Consider the following 22,238-nt stretch of genomic DNA (forward strand, 5'->3'; position numbering starts at 1 on the left):
TTTTCATTTCCCTTAAAAAAATCTTTTAAACTTTTTACTTTACCATAGTCGGTGGTTTAAAAATAAAATTTGATTTAAATGCAATATAAATGATATGTATGTGGCACTAATCACCATGATCAGTGGGTCTATTGAAAAAACGTATGTTGTAGTTGTTTGTTTTGGTTTTTGAAAAACGTATTTGTAATGCCCCCTCTTAATTTTTGAATAAATATTGAATTCTCTATTTAATGCAATAAAATAGAGCATTGAGATTTCCGGCAAATCATTTAAAATAAACTACTAAAAGTAACGGCCAAATAATTTCTAAAATTAAAAATCAGAATTGTTATTAATACAATGTTTAATTTTGGAGGCCGTCACAAATCTAGTAATTAGCTGCAAATTTCAAAATTTTAATCATTTTCCAATGTAACTGCCGAATTTATAAATAATTAAATTCATACCCAAAATTTATAAATATTTCAAAAGAAGGTTAAAACTCGTCTTTTATATATGTATAGATAGATAGATAGATGGTGTATATTAAATTACAGTAGTAGGAGTACTAATTTTTAACCTAAAATTGCGTTATCTATCCATATTTTTTTAACCTAAAATTGCATTATATTTGAGCTTATCTATCCATCTTTTTTATCCAAATAGAACTAATACATAAAAACAAAAGAAATGCAATAGTCATTGTTCTGAACTGTCCCCAATCAATGTTCATTATAAATAAATTATGGATTTTGCATTACATAATGTTCTCCAAATATAAACGAATAGGAGAATTTCAAAAAAATATAAAAATGTCAACTATCTTTTCCTATAAATTGACCGCTTATTAAAATACAATGAAACCATCTGCCCCAAATCAACATAGTCACAGCATGAAGCCACGAAAACGAATCCCTAAAAAATATAAAAATTTCAACTATCTTTTGAAACCATCTGCCCCAAATCAACATAATCACAGCATGAAGCCACGAAAACGAATCCCTAAAAAATATAAAAATTTCAACTATCTTTTGAAACCATCTGCCCAAATCAACGTAGTCACAGCATGAAACCACGAAAACGAAACCCTAAAAAATATAAAAATTTCAACTATCTTTTCCTATAAATTGACCGCTTATTAAAACACAATGAAACCATCTGCCCCAAATCAACATAGTCACAGCATGAAGCCACGAAAACGAAAGCCTAAAAAATCGAAGAAATTGAAAAGGGGATGTTCATCCTCAGCCCCTCCTTCGCCGCTGTGGATCGAGCTTCCGGAGCATCTGACGGCGGATATTCTGCAAAGGTTGTATACTGAAGAGATAATTGAGAGTGCGCAGTACGTTTGCAAGACTTGGTGGAGAGTCTGCCAAAATCCGGTCACGTGGCGCTCTATTGATTTGGACTATCGCCGTCCCGCCGCACGCGATTTCGGCAACATTTGCCTCTGCGGGGGCTGCAGAGATGATGAGATTTGCAATGAAGGGGGCTGCACACATTTCGACATTTGCCGTTGCTGGGAGAACAAATTCAATTACCTTGTCCGTCGCGCAGTTGATCTAAGCCAGGGACAACTCCAAAACCTCAAGCTTGGCGTTTGGTATTTGTATGGCTTGCAAGATTGCGTAGCAGATCGGTACAATTCTTCCACTGCTTTTGATTGTTTTGTTCTCATCTTTGTAGTTTTAGAGACTTTGTTTATTTTTGGTCCCATCCATAGTCTCTCTATATGCTCTATATATGTTCCTACTTTTTCCACAGATCATGTCAGCTTCGAAGCCTTACAGTTGTACAGTGTGCTGATTACGATTCAAGTGAGTTGATTATGGTAATTAAGAAACTTCCACAATTGGAAGAGCTGCACCTTATGATGAATCCAATGCTCGATTTCGATGATTTCGACACCATTGGGATCGCTTGCCCAACGTTGAAATCGTTTTCATATCATAATTGTCATAGCAAAGATTCAGATTTTTCAGAAGATTTAGCTTTTTCAGAGCATGCTAAAGCAATTGGAAAGAGCATGCCTAATCTAAACCATCTCCGACTCTGTGAAGATCGGATGGGATATGAGGGACTGGAAGCGATTCTCGAGGGCTGCTCCCACCTCAAATCACTTGATCTTCGGCTATGCTCCGCATTTGAGAAAGTCTCTGATTCTGGCCGAAGAAGTTCTGCTCGGGAAAGAAAAGATTTGTGGCTCCATACTGACTCTATCAGTTTAATGGATTGGATAAAGAAACGGAAGGATAGCTTTGATTTAGATTCTGAAAATGTTCATCATTCCTATATTTGTGATGATATTGAAGGAGATTATTATTAGTTTTGGTGGTTATTACTATTTCTAGTCTTGATGGATGTAATGAGATGTTGATGGAGGCTTCATTATATCTCCCATTTTACTTGGTATGTAGTGAGATATCAATGACCCCTTCCTGTCTTTGATTAGTATCAATGTACAGCTTATAACTCCATTATGCTTTTGTTATTGTCCAATTTTATTATTTTCAAACTCCTATTGGAATGACTTCTTTGTCTATAGATAGTGTATATTCCTTCTGATTATATGTTCTTATTATAATTAATTCATTTTTTCGAGTTTCAGTAGCTGTGAGATTATGTTTCGAATTTCATCCTAGTAAGTTGGTAACATAATATTTTCCAATATTAACATTTATTTGGTAACACAATATCTAACAATCTCGTTGTTGTTTCTACAAAAATTTCAACATTATGCTCATTATTTTATCTTATTGAGTTTTGATTTTTAGATGTAAATAATTGCTAAGTGCTTGAACTAACTTTCGCAGGTTAGAACATGATGATAGTAAGGATTGTGGTTTCTATTGTTGAATTAGTAATGCTTATAGAGAAAGCAATGAAATTTTGGTGTATAATTGTCATTTTCATGTTTTGTGGCAATGAGATCTAGTTATAGTACTTCTGAGGATGCGCAGTCGTATTCGCATAAAAGAGGCTATACTTGGTCGAAGATTCTCTTATTCATAGCACTTGTGCTTTTATCTTGTTGGATGAATATGCTAGCGGGATGGGAAATGTGTATTTCTGTTTTTGCTATGTCTTCTTCTACATCTATTCTGGTTATTTACTTATTTATACATCGAGATGGGGTGGAGGTTGAGAAAAGCTTTGTACATGTGAATTTTCAAGCTTGTATGATGATATTATGTTGGTTAGAATAAGTATCATGTGTGTGTATCCTACATCTACACATGATTCTTTAACATTATGGATTTTGACAACCTAAATAATCCCAGTGTGGTGATTCTTGCACTTAGAACCTCTATTTTGTTGTTTCCCATTCATTCTTTACCCAAAAGCGCTGATATGGTCTTATATTCTGCTCGTTTGACAGATCAAGTCAGCTCCGATGTCTTACACTCGCATGGTATGAGCAAATGAAAACTGATTGGACTGATTTGATGAAAAAACTCCCTCAACTGGAAGAGTTGCACCTTATCAGCATGCCATCACTCACTCCCAAACAATTTGCATCCATTGGCATCTCTTGCCCCATGTTGAAATCATTTACATATAATGAACATTGTTATGAGCATCCATTCTTTCCAGAAGATGAGGGTTTTGAAAATTTCTGCACTAAGCATGCTATTGCAATTGGACAAAGCATGCCTAATCTGCGCCATCTCAGACTTTGGGAACTGTATATGAGGAACAAGGGAGTGGAAGCGATTCTCGATGGCTGCCCCCACCTTGAATCCCTCGATATTCGAAGATGCTCTGGTGTTGATCTGGATAAGCTCCGTTTAACAGATGTATAGAGCGAATAAAAGATCTGATACTCCCTACTGACGGTAACACTAGTGATCCTGATTTGCTTGTAGATCCGGATATGAAGGTTGGGATGTCATTACATCATCGTATTTGGCAGATTTGTGCAGGCCTGATTTAGTCTGATGATGGCTTCGATGATGATGATGGTTGTGGAGTATTTGCTCGTTCTTACGATTTCTAACCTTATTAGATGAAAATGCTAAGGTGCCTGAGATTTCAAGATATGTCTTCACTTTTTATGTAGGTGTAGACGGTAAAGGTTTCTTCTATCGATTTTGGCTTAAATCTATATGGACAAATACCAGTCCTAACATTATAGTAGGCGTTTATGCTAGTTGATTTCAAGTTGTAAGGTAGCATTTTGGAGGTTTCATTATATCTCCCCTTTTGCTTGGTTTATCTCAATGGATTCTGTCTTTTATTAGTAGTTCCAATGGAGAAGATATTTGAGAATGTATTACACTATTATGTTTTGGAATGCATTTTGTACTATTGTTTTATTTTAGAAAATAATTTACCTTTCAATATACCTTTTCTCTTTAGAATGTGTTAATTTTTAAATACGGTATATTTCACTTTTTGATAAGGTAAGTAGAGCATATACCTCTTTCATTTATCTTTTCTTTTTGGAGATGCTCTAATAAATTACTCCATCCGTCCCAAGATATTAGACTCTTATTCCTTTTTGGGGTGTCCCAACATATTTGAGTCATTTCTATTTATGGTAAAAATTTACTTTACTACCAACTCCACTTATACTACTAAACCACATTTCCTAAATTACTGTGCCCAAAAGAAAGGGCTCTAATATCTTGGGACGGAGGGAGTAGTAATCAACGACTATGCAAGTAGACCACCAGTGAAAACAAGAAAAAAAATAAAAATATATATAAATATTTTTTGTATTTATAAACTCTATTTCTTTAAATATTTCAAGTAATTCAATTTCTAAATAAATTACTAAAACTAGTAATTTATTAAAGCAAAGAAGATGGAGGAGAGATGTAGTGTTGGGAAAGAGTTTTATTTTTTTTCAAATAGGATCCACTTGTTCCTTGTATTGAAAATTACAAGTAATAAATGGTGTATTGAAAATTACTAAAACTATTCCTTGTATTGAAAATTCTGATATATCAAGCGTCTTCACTTTTATATTTGTTTTGTGTACAACTCTGTTTTTTTTTTCAAATGGTGTATATGGCTGCATATTCAAGGCTTCAATCTACCTATTATCTATCTACCTTTTTTTCATTGAGTTTGATGTGGATCTTTTTGGCATTCTTTATTCACAAAATTAGTAACATTATTAAATTGGAAAAACCATGCCTAATCAAATAAGGGACTGGAAGCAATTTTCGATAACTGCCCCCACCTCGAGTCACTTGATCTTCAAGGATGTGCCGGCCTTGATCTTGAAGGGGCTCTTGTCGAGAGATGGTCTAATCAAATAAAAGATCAGTGGCTCGATTTAATGGAACCAATTGTTCAGCGTGATGTATGGGATGATGAGGACTAATCTGTTTTCGACAATGTTGAATTCTATACTAGGAATTTTGAGTGTGATCATGATCATTATTAGGATGATTGCGATTATTTGATGGTTATCAAGAACTATTTCTAGTCTTCAAAATTTGGTGATGTATTTCTCTAGAATTTTTTGTGAAACTGAGACATATATTAGAGAACGGGGGGAGTACATGACTAGCTAATTGATTACAATTAAGGTCACGATTATCGTTATTGCAATGGATATTCTAATTTTCTGTACAATAATTTTTTCAGCTTAAATATGAATATTATTCTTAGTTTTATATGGTCCCTCATTAATTGGCATCAGTTTCCTTTTTCGTCCATTCCTTTTTAATTGGAACATTTTTTATTATTTTTAGTAATGAAGCTTCACGTCCTACTAATTCAATCAACTCATATTTTATTATAGGACTCACAATTCTACTAACTTTTTTCATGTATGATTTTTAAAACTCATTAGACGGTATCAATTAATGAGGGATATACCACGCTAGTAAGATAATTTACTTAGACATCTTAATAAGTTAGATCTCTCAATAAATTAAATAAGAATAATATGCCAGATAATTGTACCACAAGCTATAACAAAAAAATTGACCAAGCTAGTCACACACATTCACATAGGAAAACAAAGCAAAGCACGTTTCCTTATTTTAATTTCAACGGAATACAACAATTGCGTTTCAATCTTTTCGACATATAAATTCCACGATTGATAGCACAAGAAAAATCGTACAATTATTGCTAAGGGTTTTGATGTGTGCAAGATTATATTTAAATATAGAAACTCATTACAAAATTATATGTAAGGCATTGTTAGGCTATTGTTAGTTTATTTTTAGATCATTTTAATAAAGGAAGACCTAAAATAATCTAAAAATGACATGAAACCCAAATTTTATAAAATGACCTAAAACTGATTAATAATGACATTTCGTGTTTTTAGTTAATTATTGATCATTTGATCATTTTTATTATAGGGCCAAGATTTGAGTTGCATTTCTAAATTTAAATGCATTCTTGTTTGTATCTCCCATTATTGCAATATCTATGGATGAAAAGCCCTCTATGACCTTAACTTAGTTATATATTGATACTCATTGAGCGTTTATATATAAATTCAAATATTACCGTTTTGAGTTCCATTTATGATTTGTAAAAACAAATTTTCCAAACGGAACATATACTTCATTGCAACATCAAACATGCACTAGTAATCGTGTCATGCATCTCGAAAATAACTCAGTTGGTACGACGATTCCCCTCAGATCAATCGATCGGAACACAGAGTCACGATTCCACATCATGGAAGACTTTTATTTTTCCTTCAAAATACACATCTTATCATAATTAAGCAACTGTGGACATCATTTATTCACACATAATTCAACCAAAATAACCCAAACACAAGTGGAAATAAAACGACAGCATCAACACGGTAGAGATGTCTACGAACATCTCCTAGGAGTGGTGACATAAACCGTGTACTCGAGCACACTGTAGTTGTTGACCTCCTCAAAAGAATAGCTACTTGTAATTGCATATCCACGAGCATTCCGGAAAGCCCCGGCCCCGCCGACGACGGAAAGCTCCCTCGTGGCGTCGGCGAATTGGTTGCGGCCGTTGATGGTGACGGTGCTGCCCTTGTACGGACCCGAGGTCAAGAAGAAGTTGAGGTTCATGGAGAATGCTTGAACATTTAGGTCCATGGAAGTGGTGGTGCCCTGACCTCTAGCCACCTCCTCCGAGCCGAGCTCCGGGGCCACCGTGACCTTGTCGTCAAAGACGTTGACCCGGCCAAAGCCGGTGGGGGAGGTGTTGGTGATGGAGGAGTTGGCGACGGTGAACAAGGTGGCGTTAGGGCCGGCGCGGATGTCGTGGACGTAGAAATGAAGCTTGGTCGTGGCTATGTTTCCCTGGCAGAAAGTTTGGAACCATGGGGTGTCTCCGGCGGTGGCGGTGGCCGTGAGGAGGGTGGCTATTGTTAAGAGAAGACTGAATGTTGTTAAGTTCTTCATATTTTTTATTCGGAGAAAACCCTAATTTGGTGAGGGTGTTGAATGCGGATATATGTTTTGAGATGATGAATGGGGTTTATATAGATGCATGGTTTCAAATTTGATGAACTCTATGACTCATTATTACTCTATGATTATCCATCTGGGACTGAGGTATGAGACATTATCAAATGATTATCCATTTAGGATTATGCTGTGAGATTAATTCTGTACTCTATGACTCATTATTACTCTATGATTATCCATCTAGGACTGAGATATGAGACATTATCATATGATTATCCATTTAGGATTAAGTTGTGATATTAATTCTGTTAGAAAGGATTGACTATTAATTTATCCATCTATATGAGATTAATTCAATTGAGACTTAGAAGGGATTGACTATGACTTTTATTATATGATTATCCATCTATGATTAAGTTATGAGATTCAATAATAAAACAAAATATAAGATATAAGTATTCAATCATGAGATATAATTTTTCAAATCCACTTTTAGGTAGAATAAATTAAGTTGATACTATAATTTAGTACACAATAACTTGGGTATATATAGTGTATACTGTATAGTAGCTTTCGGTGTTTGTTTCCGCCTAATGAATAAGAGGGGTCATATTTAATTTAATTTAATTTAATTCAATTTGTAGGAAGACTAAGAACTTAACTAGAAATTTAGAATAGTATTTATCACAGTTGAAAAGTAAAATTTATACAAGAGAGTTTTATTCAATTTGCAGGACGACTAAGAACTTAATTAGAAATTTAGAATAGTATTTATCACAGTTGAAAAGTAAAATTTATACAAGAGGGTTGTATTCAATTTGCAGGACGACTAAGAACTTAATTAGAAATTTAGAATAGTATTTATCACAGTTGAAAAGTAAAATTTACACAAGAGGGTTTTATAATATGTGCATATTTATAGGAATATCCCCGTAACTTTATTACTATTCGGTGTATTGAAAATTCTGGTAGATCAAGCGTCTTCACTTTTATGTTTGCTTTGTGTACAACTCTGCTTTTCTTTCAAATGGTGTATTTGGCTGCATGTTCATATCTTCAATCTACATATTAAGCATATATCTATCTTTTTTTCGATGAGTTTGATGTGGATCTTTTTGGCATTCTTTATTAACAAAATTAGTAACATTACTAAATTGGAAAAAACATGCCTAATCAAATAAGGGACTGGAAGCAATTCTCGATGGCTGCCCCCACCTCGAGTCACTTCTTGTCGAGAGATGTTCTAACCAAATAAAAGATCCGTGGCTCAATTTAATGGAACCAATTGTTTAGCGCGATGAATGGGACGATGAAGACTTATCTATTTTCGACAATGTCGAATTCTATACTAGTGATTTTGAGTATGATCCTGATTATTATTAGGATGGTTGCGATGAACTTTGATGGTTATCGAGAACTATTTCTAGTCTTGAAATTTTGGCGATGTATTTCTCTAGAATTTTGTGTGCCTTTGAACTAATTTTGGCAACAAAACATAGTTTACAAAATGGTTGCTAGATATTGAAATTTGCATGCTACGAGTCAATGGATTTGGTAAATTTATCTAGATCTTATTCGAAGCCATTGAGTAATTTTTGTTACCAATAATTTTATGTGGCAACTACAAATCTTTGCTTGGTGTAGTTATGACTTATAAGCTCTCTTTGCAAAAGATGTTCTGATCAAATTAGAGATCTGAAGATCCAGGAACCTTATAATAGGGATGATGACACTGAATCCACTGATTCTGATTCTATGAGTTCTAGTTCTACTATCCCACCGTGGATTCAATATGATTCTAGTATGCCATCGTTGAAGAGATCTGATTCTGATTCTGATTCTGATTCTAGTGTCACATGGTTGATGAGATTTTGAAGGTTATTACTAGTGGCCGAGCCAGAATTTTAACGATGGGAGGCCCAAATTACCATTAAAATTTGTTGAGTGTGTTCAGTGCTAAATATGCGGAAACAACTTGAACGAGAGCAACATAAAAGCCTCACGTGAAAAATAGATAATGGAAAAAATAATTAGTGAATAGATTTATAGAGCATAGCACATATTTTACTACTAGGAGTAATATTTTATGATATATTTTCATATTTGATCAAAGAGTTATCATTTACTATTATAGATTTTTTTTTATAATAATAGGCTTCACATTAAAATTGATTTTATTAATATTATAAATGAATATTTTACAATATTATGAAATTGAAGAATCATTTTTTAATCTTAAAGTGTAAAATTCTTTCTTTTATGATTATAAATTAAAATGATTTATGTATAAAATTACAAGGGAAAAAAATCAATAAAAGTTTATGTGAGAAAATCCATAAAACATAAATGAATATGAGAAAACTAACAAAAATTACTAATTTAAGAAAATAAGAAAACAAGTCACAAATGAATTATGCGTGTAACTTTAAAATCAAATTTACTAATGTATAAATGAAATAAAACATAATTGAATACAAAATAAAAGAAATACTTTAAAATCAAATTTGCTAATGTATAAATCAAATAAAGCATAATTGAATACAAAATAAAAGAAATAGATTTCAAAATATCAAAACATAATCGAACCTGGTACCCCATGAACAAGAAGGAGAGTTCTACCCAACTGCACTGGCATTACATAATTCTAAAGCTGCTTACATATATTATATATAATAAATAGGCAAAAGGCTGAGGGGCCCAATGGCGTCTGGCCCCACCGTGCCTCCGCCCCTGGTTATTACTATTCCTTGTATTGAAAATTCTGATATATCAAGCGTCTTCACTTTTATGTGTGTTTTGTGTACAACTCTATTTTTTTTCAAATGGTGTATATGGCCGCATATTCAAGGCTTCAATCTACCTATTATGTATCTACCTTTTTTACGTTGAGTTTGATGTGGATCTTTTTGGCATTCTTTATTCACAAAATTAGTAACATTATTAAATTGGAAAAACCATGCCTAATCAAATAAGGGACTGGAAGCAATTTTCGATAACTGCCCCCACCTCGAGTCACTTGATCTTCAAGGAAGTGCCAGCCTTGATCTTGAAGGGGCTCTTGTCGAGAGATGTTCTAATCAAATAAAAGATCCGTGGCTCGATTTAATGGAACCAATTGTTCAGCGTGATGAATGGGATGATGAGGACTAATCTGTTTTCGACAATGTTGAATTCTATACTAGTAATTTTGAGTGTGATCATGATCATTTTTAGGATGGTTGCGATGAACTTTAATGGTTATCTAGAACTATTTCTAGTCTTGTAATTTTGGTGATGTATTTCTCTAGAATTTTGTGTGCCTTGGAAAATTTTGGCAACAAACATAGTTACAAAATTGGTTGCTAGATATTGAAATTTGCATGCTATGAGTCAATGGATGTGGTTAATTTATCTAGTTCTTATTAAAAGCCATCGTGTAATTGTGTTTATATATTTGTTACCAAGAATTTTATGTGGCAACTACAAATCTTTGCTTGATGTGGTTATGACTTATGAGCTCTTTAGAAATGAAATGAGCATTTCTCTTGTAAAATTTGTGTAGGTAGAGTAAAGCCTTAACAATCTCTATAAAAATTTCAGCTTGTATGACGGCATTATATTATCCACATAGCTTAGTACTCCTTAAGAATCACACTTCCTTCTCCCTAAATAGAGTACGATTAATTGACAATGTGTTAATTATAAATTTAAGTGTTGACAAGTGCATTGAATAAGAAGCATTAACTGCATCACAAAATGAAAATGACAACTATGCACAAAAATATATATTAATTTTAGTGAATTCGAAGTTTCTCATTTATACATCTATTATTATGTTAATAAAAATTTAATATATAATTTATATATTTAATATATAAAATTGAAAGTTATATTTTTAGTAATTTATATTATAAAATAATCAATGAAGTATCGAATTGGAGTCAAACGAATAGAACGATAGAAATTTTATTGGGTTTTCGGACCAGCCCATCGGATTTTCGGGTCTGGCCCTAACAGGTCGCGGATTAATCGGATGCGGACTAATTGGGCTAGAAATTTTCAGCCCTAACCCTATAAATTTGGCAGCTATTCGGGCCAGCCCACGGATTGTGGTACATCCCTATTAGCGGGTATAAAGAAACTAATTTTGATTACTACCTACATAGGAGTATAAAATAGGATACGTACAAATCTGAGTATTCTATTTAAAGACTATATAGCTCCAAGAAAATATTATACCAGGGATATTAGTCTATTACTATAGTAAATGCTGTATTCTAATTATGTTGATGAACTACTCGCAGTCACCGTTTTGAGTTCCATTTATGATTTGTAAAACAAATTTTCCAAACGGAACATATACTTCATTGCAACATCAAACATGCACTAGTAATCGTGCCATACATCTCGAAATTAACTCAGTTGGTACGACGATTCCCCTCAGATCAATCGATCGGAACACGAGTCACGATTCCACGTCATGGAAGACTTTTATTTTTCCTTCAAAATACACATGCTATCATAATTAAGCAATTGTGGACATCATTTATTCACACATAATTCAACCAAAATAACCCAAACACAAGTGGAAATAAAACGACAGCATCAACACGGTAGAGATGGAGTGGTGACATAAACCGTGTACTCGAGCACACTGTAGTTGTTGACCTCCTCAAAAGAATAGCTACTTGTAATTGCATATCCACGAGCATTCCGGAAAGCGCCGGCCCCGCCGACGACGGAAAGCTCCCTCGTGGCATCGGCGAATTGGTTGCGGCCGTTGATGGTGACGGTGCTGCCCTTGTACGGACCCGAGGTCAAGAAGAAGTTGAGGTTCATGGAGAATGCTTGAACATTTAGGTCCATGGAAGTGGTGGTGCCCTGACCTCTAGCCACCTCCTCCGAGCCGAGCTCCGGGGCCACCGTGACCTTGTCGTCAAAGACGTTGACCCGGCCAAAGCCGGTGGGGGAGGTGTTGGTGATGGAGGAGTTGGCGACGGTGAACAAGGTGGCGTTAGGGCCGTCGCGGATGTCGTGGACGTAGAAATGAAGCTTGGTCGTGGCTTTGTTTCCCTGGCAGAAGGTTTGGAACCATGGGGTGTCTGCGGCGGTGGCGGTGGCCGTGAGGAGGGTGGCTATTGTTAAGAGAAGACTGAATGTTGTTAAGTTCTTCATATTTTTTTCGGAGAAAACCCTAATTTGGTGAGGGTGTTGAATGCGGATATGTTTTGAGATGATGGATGGGGTTTATATAGATGCATGGTTTCAAATTTGATGAACTCTATGACTCATTATTACTCTATAATTATCCATCTAGGACTGAGGTATGAGACATTATCATATGATTATCCATTTAGGATTATAATGTGAGATTAATTCTGTTAGAAAGGATTGACTATTAATTTATCCATCTATATGAGATTAATTCAATTGAAACTTAGAAGGGATTGACTATGACTTTTATCATATAATTATCCATCTATGATTAAGTTATGAGATTCAATAATAAAACAAAATATAAGATATAATTTTTCAAATCCACTTTTAGGTAGAATAAATTAAGTTGATACTATAATTTGGTACACAATAACTTGGGTATATATAGTGTATACTGTATAGTAGCTTTCGGTGTCTGATATTTGTTTCCGCCTAATGAATAAGAGGGGTCATATTTAATTTATTAAATTTAATTCAATTTGTAGGACGACTAAGAACTTAACTAGAAATTTAGAATAGTATTTATCACAGTTGAAAAGTAAAATTTATACAAGAGGGTTTTATTCAATTTGCAGGACTACTAAGAACTTAATTAGAAATTTAGAATAGTATTTATCACAGTTGAAAAGTAAAATTTACACAAGAGGGTTTTATAATATGTGCATATTTTTAGGAATATCCCCGTATCTTTATTACTATTCGGTGTATTGAAAATTCTGGTAGATCAAGCGTCTTCACTTTTATGTTTGCTTTGTGTACAACTCCGCTTTTCTTTCAAATGGTGTATTTGGCTGCATGTTCATATCTTCAATCTACATATTAAGTACTCCCTCTGTCCCATTAGAAAGCCTTAACAATCTCGCTGCACTAATAAGTTAGCAATTGATCACACACCCCTGCACTAATATTTAGATTATATAAATCAACTTCAAAATCGTCATATATTTACAATATAATTATACATCAAAATCATTAATCTCAAGGACGATCATAATATGAAATCAATATAGATCATTATTCTCACTCGAATGAGATGATGGCTCACCGCCTATGTGCGATTTTGTCTTTACATTTACCAATTGTGTGTGAAACGCCGAAATCTCTATTTTCAAATTCAGCTCCACAATTATGTTCGATATCACCAACCGACTAGATAAATTTCTCATTTTCCCTTCTCGTTAAATTATTCAATCATTTTTTCAGTATACTTTACATACTCAACTACTTTATTCATATTTTCATATCATTTAAGAATGCAATCATCGTGAGTCCGAATGAGTATTATGATTCAAGCTTGGCGTTTGGAATTTCAATGACTTGCTAAATTACGTAGCAGATAGGTACAATTCTTCACGTCTATTTAATTAATTGAGTTTTCTACAATTTCTTTAATCGGTGTGTTGTTCTTTTATTATCTTGCCTATACGCATCATTCTTCAATCTTACTGAATTTTGATTTCCAGTACATCATGTGATTATTTTGTTCTCATCTTTGTACATCTTCATTGTTCTTGTTGTGGTGATTAGTCCCATTCTTTATTTTGCAGAGTCTCTAATATGCTCCATGTTCTACTTTTCCACAGATCATGTCAGCTTCGATGCCTTACAGTTGTAAAATGTGATTATTATGATTCAAAGGATTTGATTATGGGACTAAAAAGGCTGCCACATTTGGAAGAGTTGCACATTATGATGAAGCAAATGCTCATATCCGAAGATTTTGAAACCATTGGGATTGCTTGCCCAATGTTGAAATTGTTTTCATATCACAACTGTGTCGTTCAAGTTGATGATACAATGTTTGCGTGAGACGTGGTAGCAATTCGTAAAACCATGCCTAATCTACACCATCTCCGTCTTTGTGATCATGGGGTGGGATATAAGGGACTGGAAGCGATTTTCGATGACTGCCCCCACCTCAAATCACTCGATCTTCGGCTATGCTCCGCATTTGAGAAAGTCTCTGATCCAGATATGATATTGATTCTGAATATGTTATTCATCTTTACTATTGTTGTGATGATATTCGAGGTGAATATTATTAGTTGTTGTGAAGGTTTTGGTGGTTATTACTATTTCTTGTCTTGAAGGTTGTAATGAGTAGGGATGTCAATCGGGCTAACCCGTTCGGGTTCGGGCCAACCCACTCGGGTCGCCGGGCTATTTGGATGCGGGCCATTCGGGTTATGGATTTTTCGGGTCATAAATTTTCAACCCTAACCCTAACCCGTCGGGTTTTGGGCTAACCCATCGGGCTATTCGGGCCTAAAAGCTTTCGAAAATAATCTCTTGTATCAAAATTTTCTTCTATAAAATGATTTTAAATTTTAGATACTTTTTTTCTTTTTAGTTTAAAATCATATAAAATCTTCAAATTTTCATAGTTTCTTCAATAATACTTGAAAAGAAGCCTTTCAACTACAATATAAATTAAAGTTTGTGTTCGTGTCATTATTATGGCATTGTTCGTAACTAATTCTTTATGAAAATTAAAAATCATATCTTACATGAATCATTATTAAAATGATAAATATATTAAGATTTTGATGGTTTAGTTCTTAATTTTGTCTTGATTGGCTTTGGTGGTGGTAAGACACTAGTGGCAGATGATGAGACGGTGCAATAATGAGTTCAGATGGAAGTTGAAAGCTAATATTGTGGGATCGAGTGGAAAAGTGTAGAATGAAGATTGAATAAGACTAATGATTGTGTAGAATGAAAACTGAGGATTCAAAAATATAAAAAACCCCTAAAACATAATATTTTATAATTATAACTCACAACCCATCGGGCCGACCCGCAACCCGTTCGGGCCAACCCGTTTAACCCGCCAACCCATTCGGGCCAACCCGTTTAGCCCGTTTTGTATTCGGGTAATAAAATTACAGCCCTAACCCGCTCATATTACCGGGTTATTCGAGCCGGCCCACGGGTTTCGGGTTGAATTGCCATCCCTAGTAATGAGATTTTGTTGGAGGCTTCATTTATATCTCCCATATTTCTTGGTATGTAGTGAGATATCAATGAACGCCTTTCTGTCGTTTATTAGTTGCAATGTACAGCTTATGACGCTGCTCTCATTTTGAATTCACTTGAGGCTACCTAACTCCAATAGATATACTCCACAATGTTATATTTGATTATATGACTTTAATATATCTTGATGATTCTGCTTTTGTTATTGTCCATTTTTGGTGTTTTCAAACACCTATAGGAATGACTTCTTTGTCTATAGATAGTGTATACTGCCTTCCTTCTGATGTAGTACTACTCCCTCCGTCCCATAAAATAGGTCACACTTTTTTTTTTAATTTGTCCTATAAAAGATGTCACATTTCCCCTTTTGGAAAAAGTTCTCTCTCAAATAAATATAAAAATTATATTTTCTCTCTCCATTTAACACACAAAACAAAACTTCCTAAAATCTCGTGTCGTCCCACAAGTGTGACATCTTTTGTGGGACGGAGGGAGTACTATATATTAAGAGAATAAGAGTTGTTTCCTTTGGGAATTTTTTTTTTTCACATTTGGTTCACAAGAAGTAACGTTGGATGGTAAATATTTGACGATTGGCAATTTTTTATAAGAGGATGAGACCTAGTCTTAAATATCTCAATTTAGGGAACAATATGAAAAGCCATTATGTGTATCGATTGTGCCTAAGAAATCATTCATTGCCTTAATTGCACGGACTATTTGACACCTCTCTCCCTCCATGGCTCCATCTCTCTCTCTATCAGATATCATTCATTGCAATTGGATGCATGAACGTAAAAGTACCTATATCCGTTTACTAAAAATAAAAACTTTTAAAATCACACAAATTTTAATGTAACATTGAGAAAGAAAAAGTGTTAGAACAAAATGAGTCTCCCCTCGTTAAAGAAGTTTCCTAAGGTGGAAAGATTCTATTTTAATGATACAGACCAAAAGAAAGAGTTGTATTTTTATGAATCGGATACTTAACTCATTCATTTAAGTTCTACTGCATGTTTGTGTGCATGCACATTATACATACATACAAAATCAGGAATAAAATATCAACCACAAAATTCGGAATATATGGGGGCACTCATATTATATACTGAAACTGAACTATTTGTAATTTGGTCGAATTGCTGGAGTTATGCAAGATTGCTTGAGCCGTTACATTTCAAAATGAAACTGCCGATTGTAATGCAAAATAACTATTGGAATTTATTTTTTAATTGTTCATTATTGATATTTGAAAAACAGATTAGAATTTCAATTAAATTATTTTTAACCTAAAATGACATTTTTATAAATATTTCTAAAACTTGCTTTTTACTAATATGTACTAGTGTCACACCCGTGCAATGCACGGTTCATTTATTTTATTGGCACTAATTTTAACTTTTTAGTAAGATAAAAATAAGTAGATAAAATTAAAAATAAGATTTAAAATAAAAATAAAATGAACACCCATGTTGATTAGAAGTTAGAACACTGTTGGATCTCTATTGCCGAGAATATGGTCACACATAACAGAAAATATAAATTTGATTTTGAAATTTATAATTAAACTATGTAAATAAACGATATTCATATTTCGATTTTGTTAAATTTTGAAATTTATGACTGCTGATTTAGTTACTTTTGTTACGTATGTGTATATATATATTTTTTCATATGTTTAGGGATTGATTGATATTGTTAATTGATTTTTCGCTATCCTCAAATCTAAAATAAAAATAATTATATAAAATAAATAGAAAATTATAATAGTATAGAAATATGTCAAAAAATTATTTCTCACATTATAATTCATCGGTTTCTTCCAATGATTCTATCCTAAATAATGCGTAAATTAAGAAACATTAGATGTCAATTAACCTTGATTAAATATATCAATCTAGAATGTGATTAAATAATATACATACAACAATGAATAAATATATAAAGAAAATATCCCTAAAATCAGACCTCAAAAACTGCTATATAATTATATTTCTAAAGTTGAATAACAATTTTAAATATCTTCCCCAAATTAAATCCTTATGATACTATTCCAATAAGTAAAGGAACGTAAGCGATATACAACCTCTCTCTTCTCTTTTATCGTTTTCCCTTGATGAAAATCTTACCTCTTTGTTATGCTTCCGCTTATATTGCCAGGTAGTTGTTGTCGTTGCGAATATTTTGGCTTCTTTCACCATACATAATTCGTCCATTCTTTTCCCCCTCTTAATCCTTATTGAAGTAATTAAGGTTGACGCTCGTCATATTTGTTTTTGGATAGTGGGAACGAATATTATGAACTTCGACTACTAAAGAAATTATCGAATGATGCAAAGCACCAATCAATTTGAAGAATCATGGCATCATGTTAAGGTTCTTCCAATGGTAAGAATAGAAACGCCAAATTTCAATCTTGTACAAAAAAATTTTGTTGTGAGTGATTGAATTTTTAGCGACCAAATATCATATATTTATACTCCAAATTCTACTCCCAAAACGTTTTCATTTCCCTTAAAAAAATCTTTTAAACTTTTTACTTTACCATAGTCGGTGGTTTAAAAATAAAATTTGATTTAAATGCAATATAAATGATATGTATGTGGCACTAATCACCATGATCAGTGGGTCTATTGAAAAAACGTATGTTGTAGTTGTTTGTTTTGGTTTTTGAAAAACGTATTTGTAATGCCCCCTCTTAATTTTTGAATAAATATTGAATTCTCTATTTAATGCAATAAAATAGAGCATTGAGATTTCCGGCAAATCATTTAAAATAAACTACTAAAAGTAACGGCCAAATAATTTCTAAAATTAAAAATCAGAATTGTTATTAATACAATGTTTAATTTTGGAGGCCGTCACAAATCTAGTAATTAGCTGCAAATTTCAAAATTTTAATCATTTTCCAATGTAACTGCCGAATTTATAAATAATTAAATTCATACCCAAAATTTATAAATATTTCAAAAGAAGGTTAAAACTCGTCTTTTATATATGTATAGATAGATAGATAGATGGTGTATATTAAATTACAGTAGTAGGAGTACTAATTTTTAACCTAAAATTGCGTTATCTATCCATATTTTTTTAACCTAAAATTGCATTATATTTGAGCTTATCTATCCATCTTTTTTATCCAAATAGAACTAATACATAAAAACAAAAGAAATGCAATAGTCATTGTTCTGAACTGTCCCCAATCAATGTTCATTATAAATAAATTATGGATTTTGCATTACACAATGTTCTTCAAATATAAACGAATAGGAGAATTTCAAAAAAATATAAAAATGTCAACTATATTTTCCTATAAATTGACCGCTTATTAAAACACAATGAAACCATCTGCCCCAAATCAACATAGTCACAGCATGAAGCCACGAAAACGAATCCCTAAAAAATATAAAAATTTCAACTATCTTTTGAAACCATCTGCCCCAAATCAACATAATCACAGCATGAAACCACGAAAACGAATCCCTAAAAAATATAAAAATTTCAACTATCTTTTGAAACCATCTGCCCAAATCAACGTAGTCACAGCATGAAGCCACGAAAACGAATCCCTAAAAAATATAAAAATTTCAACTATCTTTTCCTATAAATTGACCGCTTATTAAAACACAATGAAACCATCTGCCCCAAATCAACATAGTCACAGCATGAAGCCACGAAGACGAAACCCTAAAAAATCGAAGAAATTGAAAAGGGGATCTTCATCCTCAGCCCCTCCTTCGCCGCCGTGGATCGAGCTACCGGAGCATCTGACAGCAGATATTCTGCAGAGGTTGTACACTGAAGAGATAATTGAGAGTGCGCAGTACGTGTGCAAGACTTGGTGGAGAGTCTGCCAGAATCCGGCCACGTGGCGCTCTATTGATTTGGACTATCGCCGTCCCGCCGCCCGCGATTTCGGCAACATTTGCCTTTGCGGGGGCTGCATAGATTTAGAGATTTGCCTCAGTGAAGGGGGCTGCACACATGGCGACATTTGCCATTGCTGGGAGAAAAAATTCAATTATCTTGTCGTTCGTGCAGTTGATCTAAGCCAGGGACAACTCCAAAACCTCAAGCTTGGCGTTTATTATTTGTGTTGCTTGCTAGATTACGTAGCAGATCGGTACAATTCTTCCACTGAATTTTGATTGTTTTGTTCTCATCTTTCTAGTTTTAGAGACTTTGTTTATTTTTGTTCCCATACATAGTCTCTCTAATATGCTCTATATATGTTCCTACTTTTTCCACAGATCATGTCAGCTTCGAAGCCTTACAGTTGTACAGTGTGATGATTTCGATTCAAGTGAGTTGATTAAGGGAATTAAGAAACAGACACAATTGGAAGAGCTGCACCTTATGATGAATCCGATGCTCACATCCAATGATTTTGAAACTATTGGGATCGCTTGCCCAATGCTGAAATCGTTTTCATATCATAATTGTCATAGCAAAGATTCAGATTTTTCAGAAGGTTTAGCTTTTTCAGAGCATGTTAAAGCAATTGGAAAGACCATGCCTAATCTGCGCCATCTCCGACTTTGTGAACATCTGATGGGATATGAGGGACTGGAAGCGATTCTCGAGGGCTGCCCCCACCTCAAATCACTTGATCTTCGGCTATGCTCTGCATTTGAGAAGTTCTACTATTATTCTAGCGAAAGACGTTCTGCTCGGGAAAGAAAAGATCTGTGGCTCCATACCGACTCTATCAGTTTAATGGATTGGATAAAGAAACGGAAGGATAGGTATGATATTAATTCTGCATATGTTGTTCATACTTACTATTCTTGTGACGATATTCGAGGTGAATATTATTAGTTGTTGTGGAGGTTTTGATGGTTATTACTATTTCTAGTGATGAAGGTTGTAAAGAGATTTTGTTGGAGGCGTCATTATATCTCCCATTTTGCTTGGTGAATAATGAGATAGGAGTATCAATGAACCTCTTTCTGTCTTTGATTAGTATCAATGTCCAGTTTATAACTCCATTCTGCTTTTGTTATTGTCCATTTTTATTATTTTTCAAACAGTTTATTGACTTCTTTGTCTATAGTTAGTGTATACTCCCTTCTGATTATATATTCTTGTTGAGATTATGTTTCGAATTTCATCCCTAGTAAGTTGGTATCATAATATCTTCCAATATTAACATTTGGTAACACAATGTCTAACAATATCGTTGTTGTTTCTATAAAAATTTCAGCATTATGCTCATTATCTTATCTTATTGAATTTTGATTTTTAGTACATATGTTGATATCAAAAAATATACTATTAAAATTCAAAATAAAAATAACAAATTTCATCGTCTAATCATCATTGAAATATTTAGAGCATATCCAAAGGGAGAGATAAATGTAGTGGTAAACTAATATAACTACCATATTTATCTTTTTTTCATGAAAAACCATTCTCCAAGTGGAGAAGTATTTGAGAAGGTTTTATACCTTTTTTTCATTTTGAAGAGATATCTTTACCGGGTAGTTGTAAACTTATATATTGCACAAACTCAAAACTACTCAACGCAGCTTCAACACAGTTTCACTACAATATCAATACAGTGAAAAATTTCAAGATTTTAATGTCAACACAGTATCAACACAATATCAACACAGCATCAATCATTGACTACCGTTGAAATACTATTGACATTTTCATGTTAATGTTTTTTCGTGATCTGTTGACATTTTTCAATGGTCAAGATCATAGTTTTGAGTTTGTACAATATTTAGAGTTTTCATTTGATCACATTCCTATCTGTACCTCCGCATCAATGGAGAGGTAAAATCCTATCTGTACCATATTTGCCTTCTTTTCATGAAAAATTTTTCTCCAAGAGGAAAAGTATTTGAGAAGATATTATACTTTATGTTTTTTAAAGCATTTTGTACTATTATTTTATTTTTAAAAAATAATTTACTTTTATATATAACTTTTCCCATTGGAATGTGTTACTTTTCAGAAGGGTATATTTCACTTTTTAAGAAGGTAAATACATAATATACCGTTTTTATATACCTTCTCCCCTTGAAGATGACGCTCTTACAAATTACAATATTGACACATTTACAGTTAGATTCTCGCTATAATAATTTTTCAATATACTTGATTATAAAACAATGTAAATAATTTAATTTATAGAGTGAAATACTAATTTGCTAGTAGAATTCAATAAATAAAATCATTTGTATCAAAATTAGGGTTACTGGAGTATCTTTTTCTACAATCAGACGACGAACCGCTTATTATAAGACAATGAAATCATATCCCCCAAATCTACACCCACACCATGAAGCCACGAAACCCTAGAAAATCGAAGAAATTGAACAGGAGATCTTCATCTTTACCCTCAGCCCCGCCTCCTCCACTTTTGCCGCCGTTGATCGAGCTACCGGAGCATCTGACGGCACCTCTTCCACCTTCGCCGCCGTGGATCGAGCTACCGGAGCATCTGACGGCAGATATTCTGCAAAGGTTGTATACGGAGGAGATAATCGACTGTGCGCAGTACGTTTGCAAGACTTGGTGGAGAGTCTGCAACGATCCCGACACGTGGCGCTCTATAGACTTGGACTATCGACGTCCCGCCGCCCGCGATTTCGGCAACATTTGCCGTTGCGGTAGCTTCAATCATAATAAGATTCGCCGTTGCAAGGGCAGGAAACATGACGACATTTGCCGTTGTTGGGTGAACAAATTCGAGTACCTTGTCCGTTA

The 22,238-nt window shown here is 33.8% G+C and overlaps 2 protein-coding genes and 3 pseudogenes across 2 annotated transcripts; 3 read left to right on the forward strand and 2 right to left on the reverse strand.

The window, feature by feature from the left end:
- Positions 1-1,161: 1,161 nt before the first annotated feature.
- On the forward strand, positions 1,162-2,531 carry LOC148929586 (putative F-box/LRR-repeat protein 9). Its single transcript, XM_089069519.1, has 2 exons — positions 1,162-1,618; positions 1,744-2,531. Exons 1-2 carry the CDS (start codon positions 1,164-1,166, stop codon positions 2,303-2,305), a joined length of 1,017 nt encoding a protein of 338 aa, XP_088925645.1. The 5' UTR covers positions 1,162-1,163; the 3' UTR covers positions 2,306-2,531.
- Positions 2,532-2,673: 142 nt separating this feature from the next.
- On the forward strand, positions 2,674-3,985 carry LOC148929587 (putative F-box/LRR-repeat protein 23; annotated as a pseudogene).
- A 2,636-nt stretch (positions 3,986-6,621) lies between these two features.
- Positions 6,622-7,369, reverse strand: LOC148929588 (dirigent protein 21 pseudogene; annotated as a pseudogene).
- A 4,502-nt stretch (positions 7,370-11,871) lies between these two features.
- Positions 11,872-12,503, reverse strand: LOC148929589 (dirigent protein 21 pseudogene; annotated as a pseudogene).
- A 6,647-nt stretch (positions 12,504-19,150) lies between these two features.
- On the forward strand, positions 19,151-20,339 carry LOC125195428 (putative F-box/LRR-repeat protein 9). The gene is made up of 2 exons (XM_089056948.1): positions 19,151-19,644; positions 19,772-20,339. Exons 1-2 carry the CDS (start codon positions 19,151-19,153, stop codon positions 20,337-20,339), a joined length of 1,062 nt encoding a protein of 353 aa, XP_088913074.1.
- Positions 20,340-22,238: the final 1,899 nt, after the last annotated feature.

This window comes from Salvia hispanica, chromosome 4 (genome assembly GCF_029641045.1).
Source record: "Salvia hispanica isolate PSC_SH4W2 chromosome 4, Shi_PSC_v1, whole genome shotgun sequence".
Lineage (NCBI taxonomy): Eukaryota > Viridiplantae > Streptophyta > Magnoliopsida > Lamiales > Lamiaceae > Salvia > Salvia hispanica.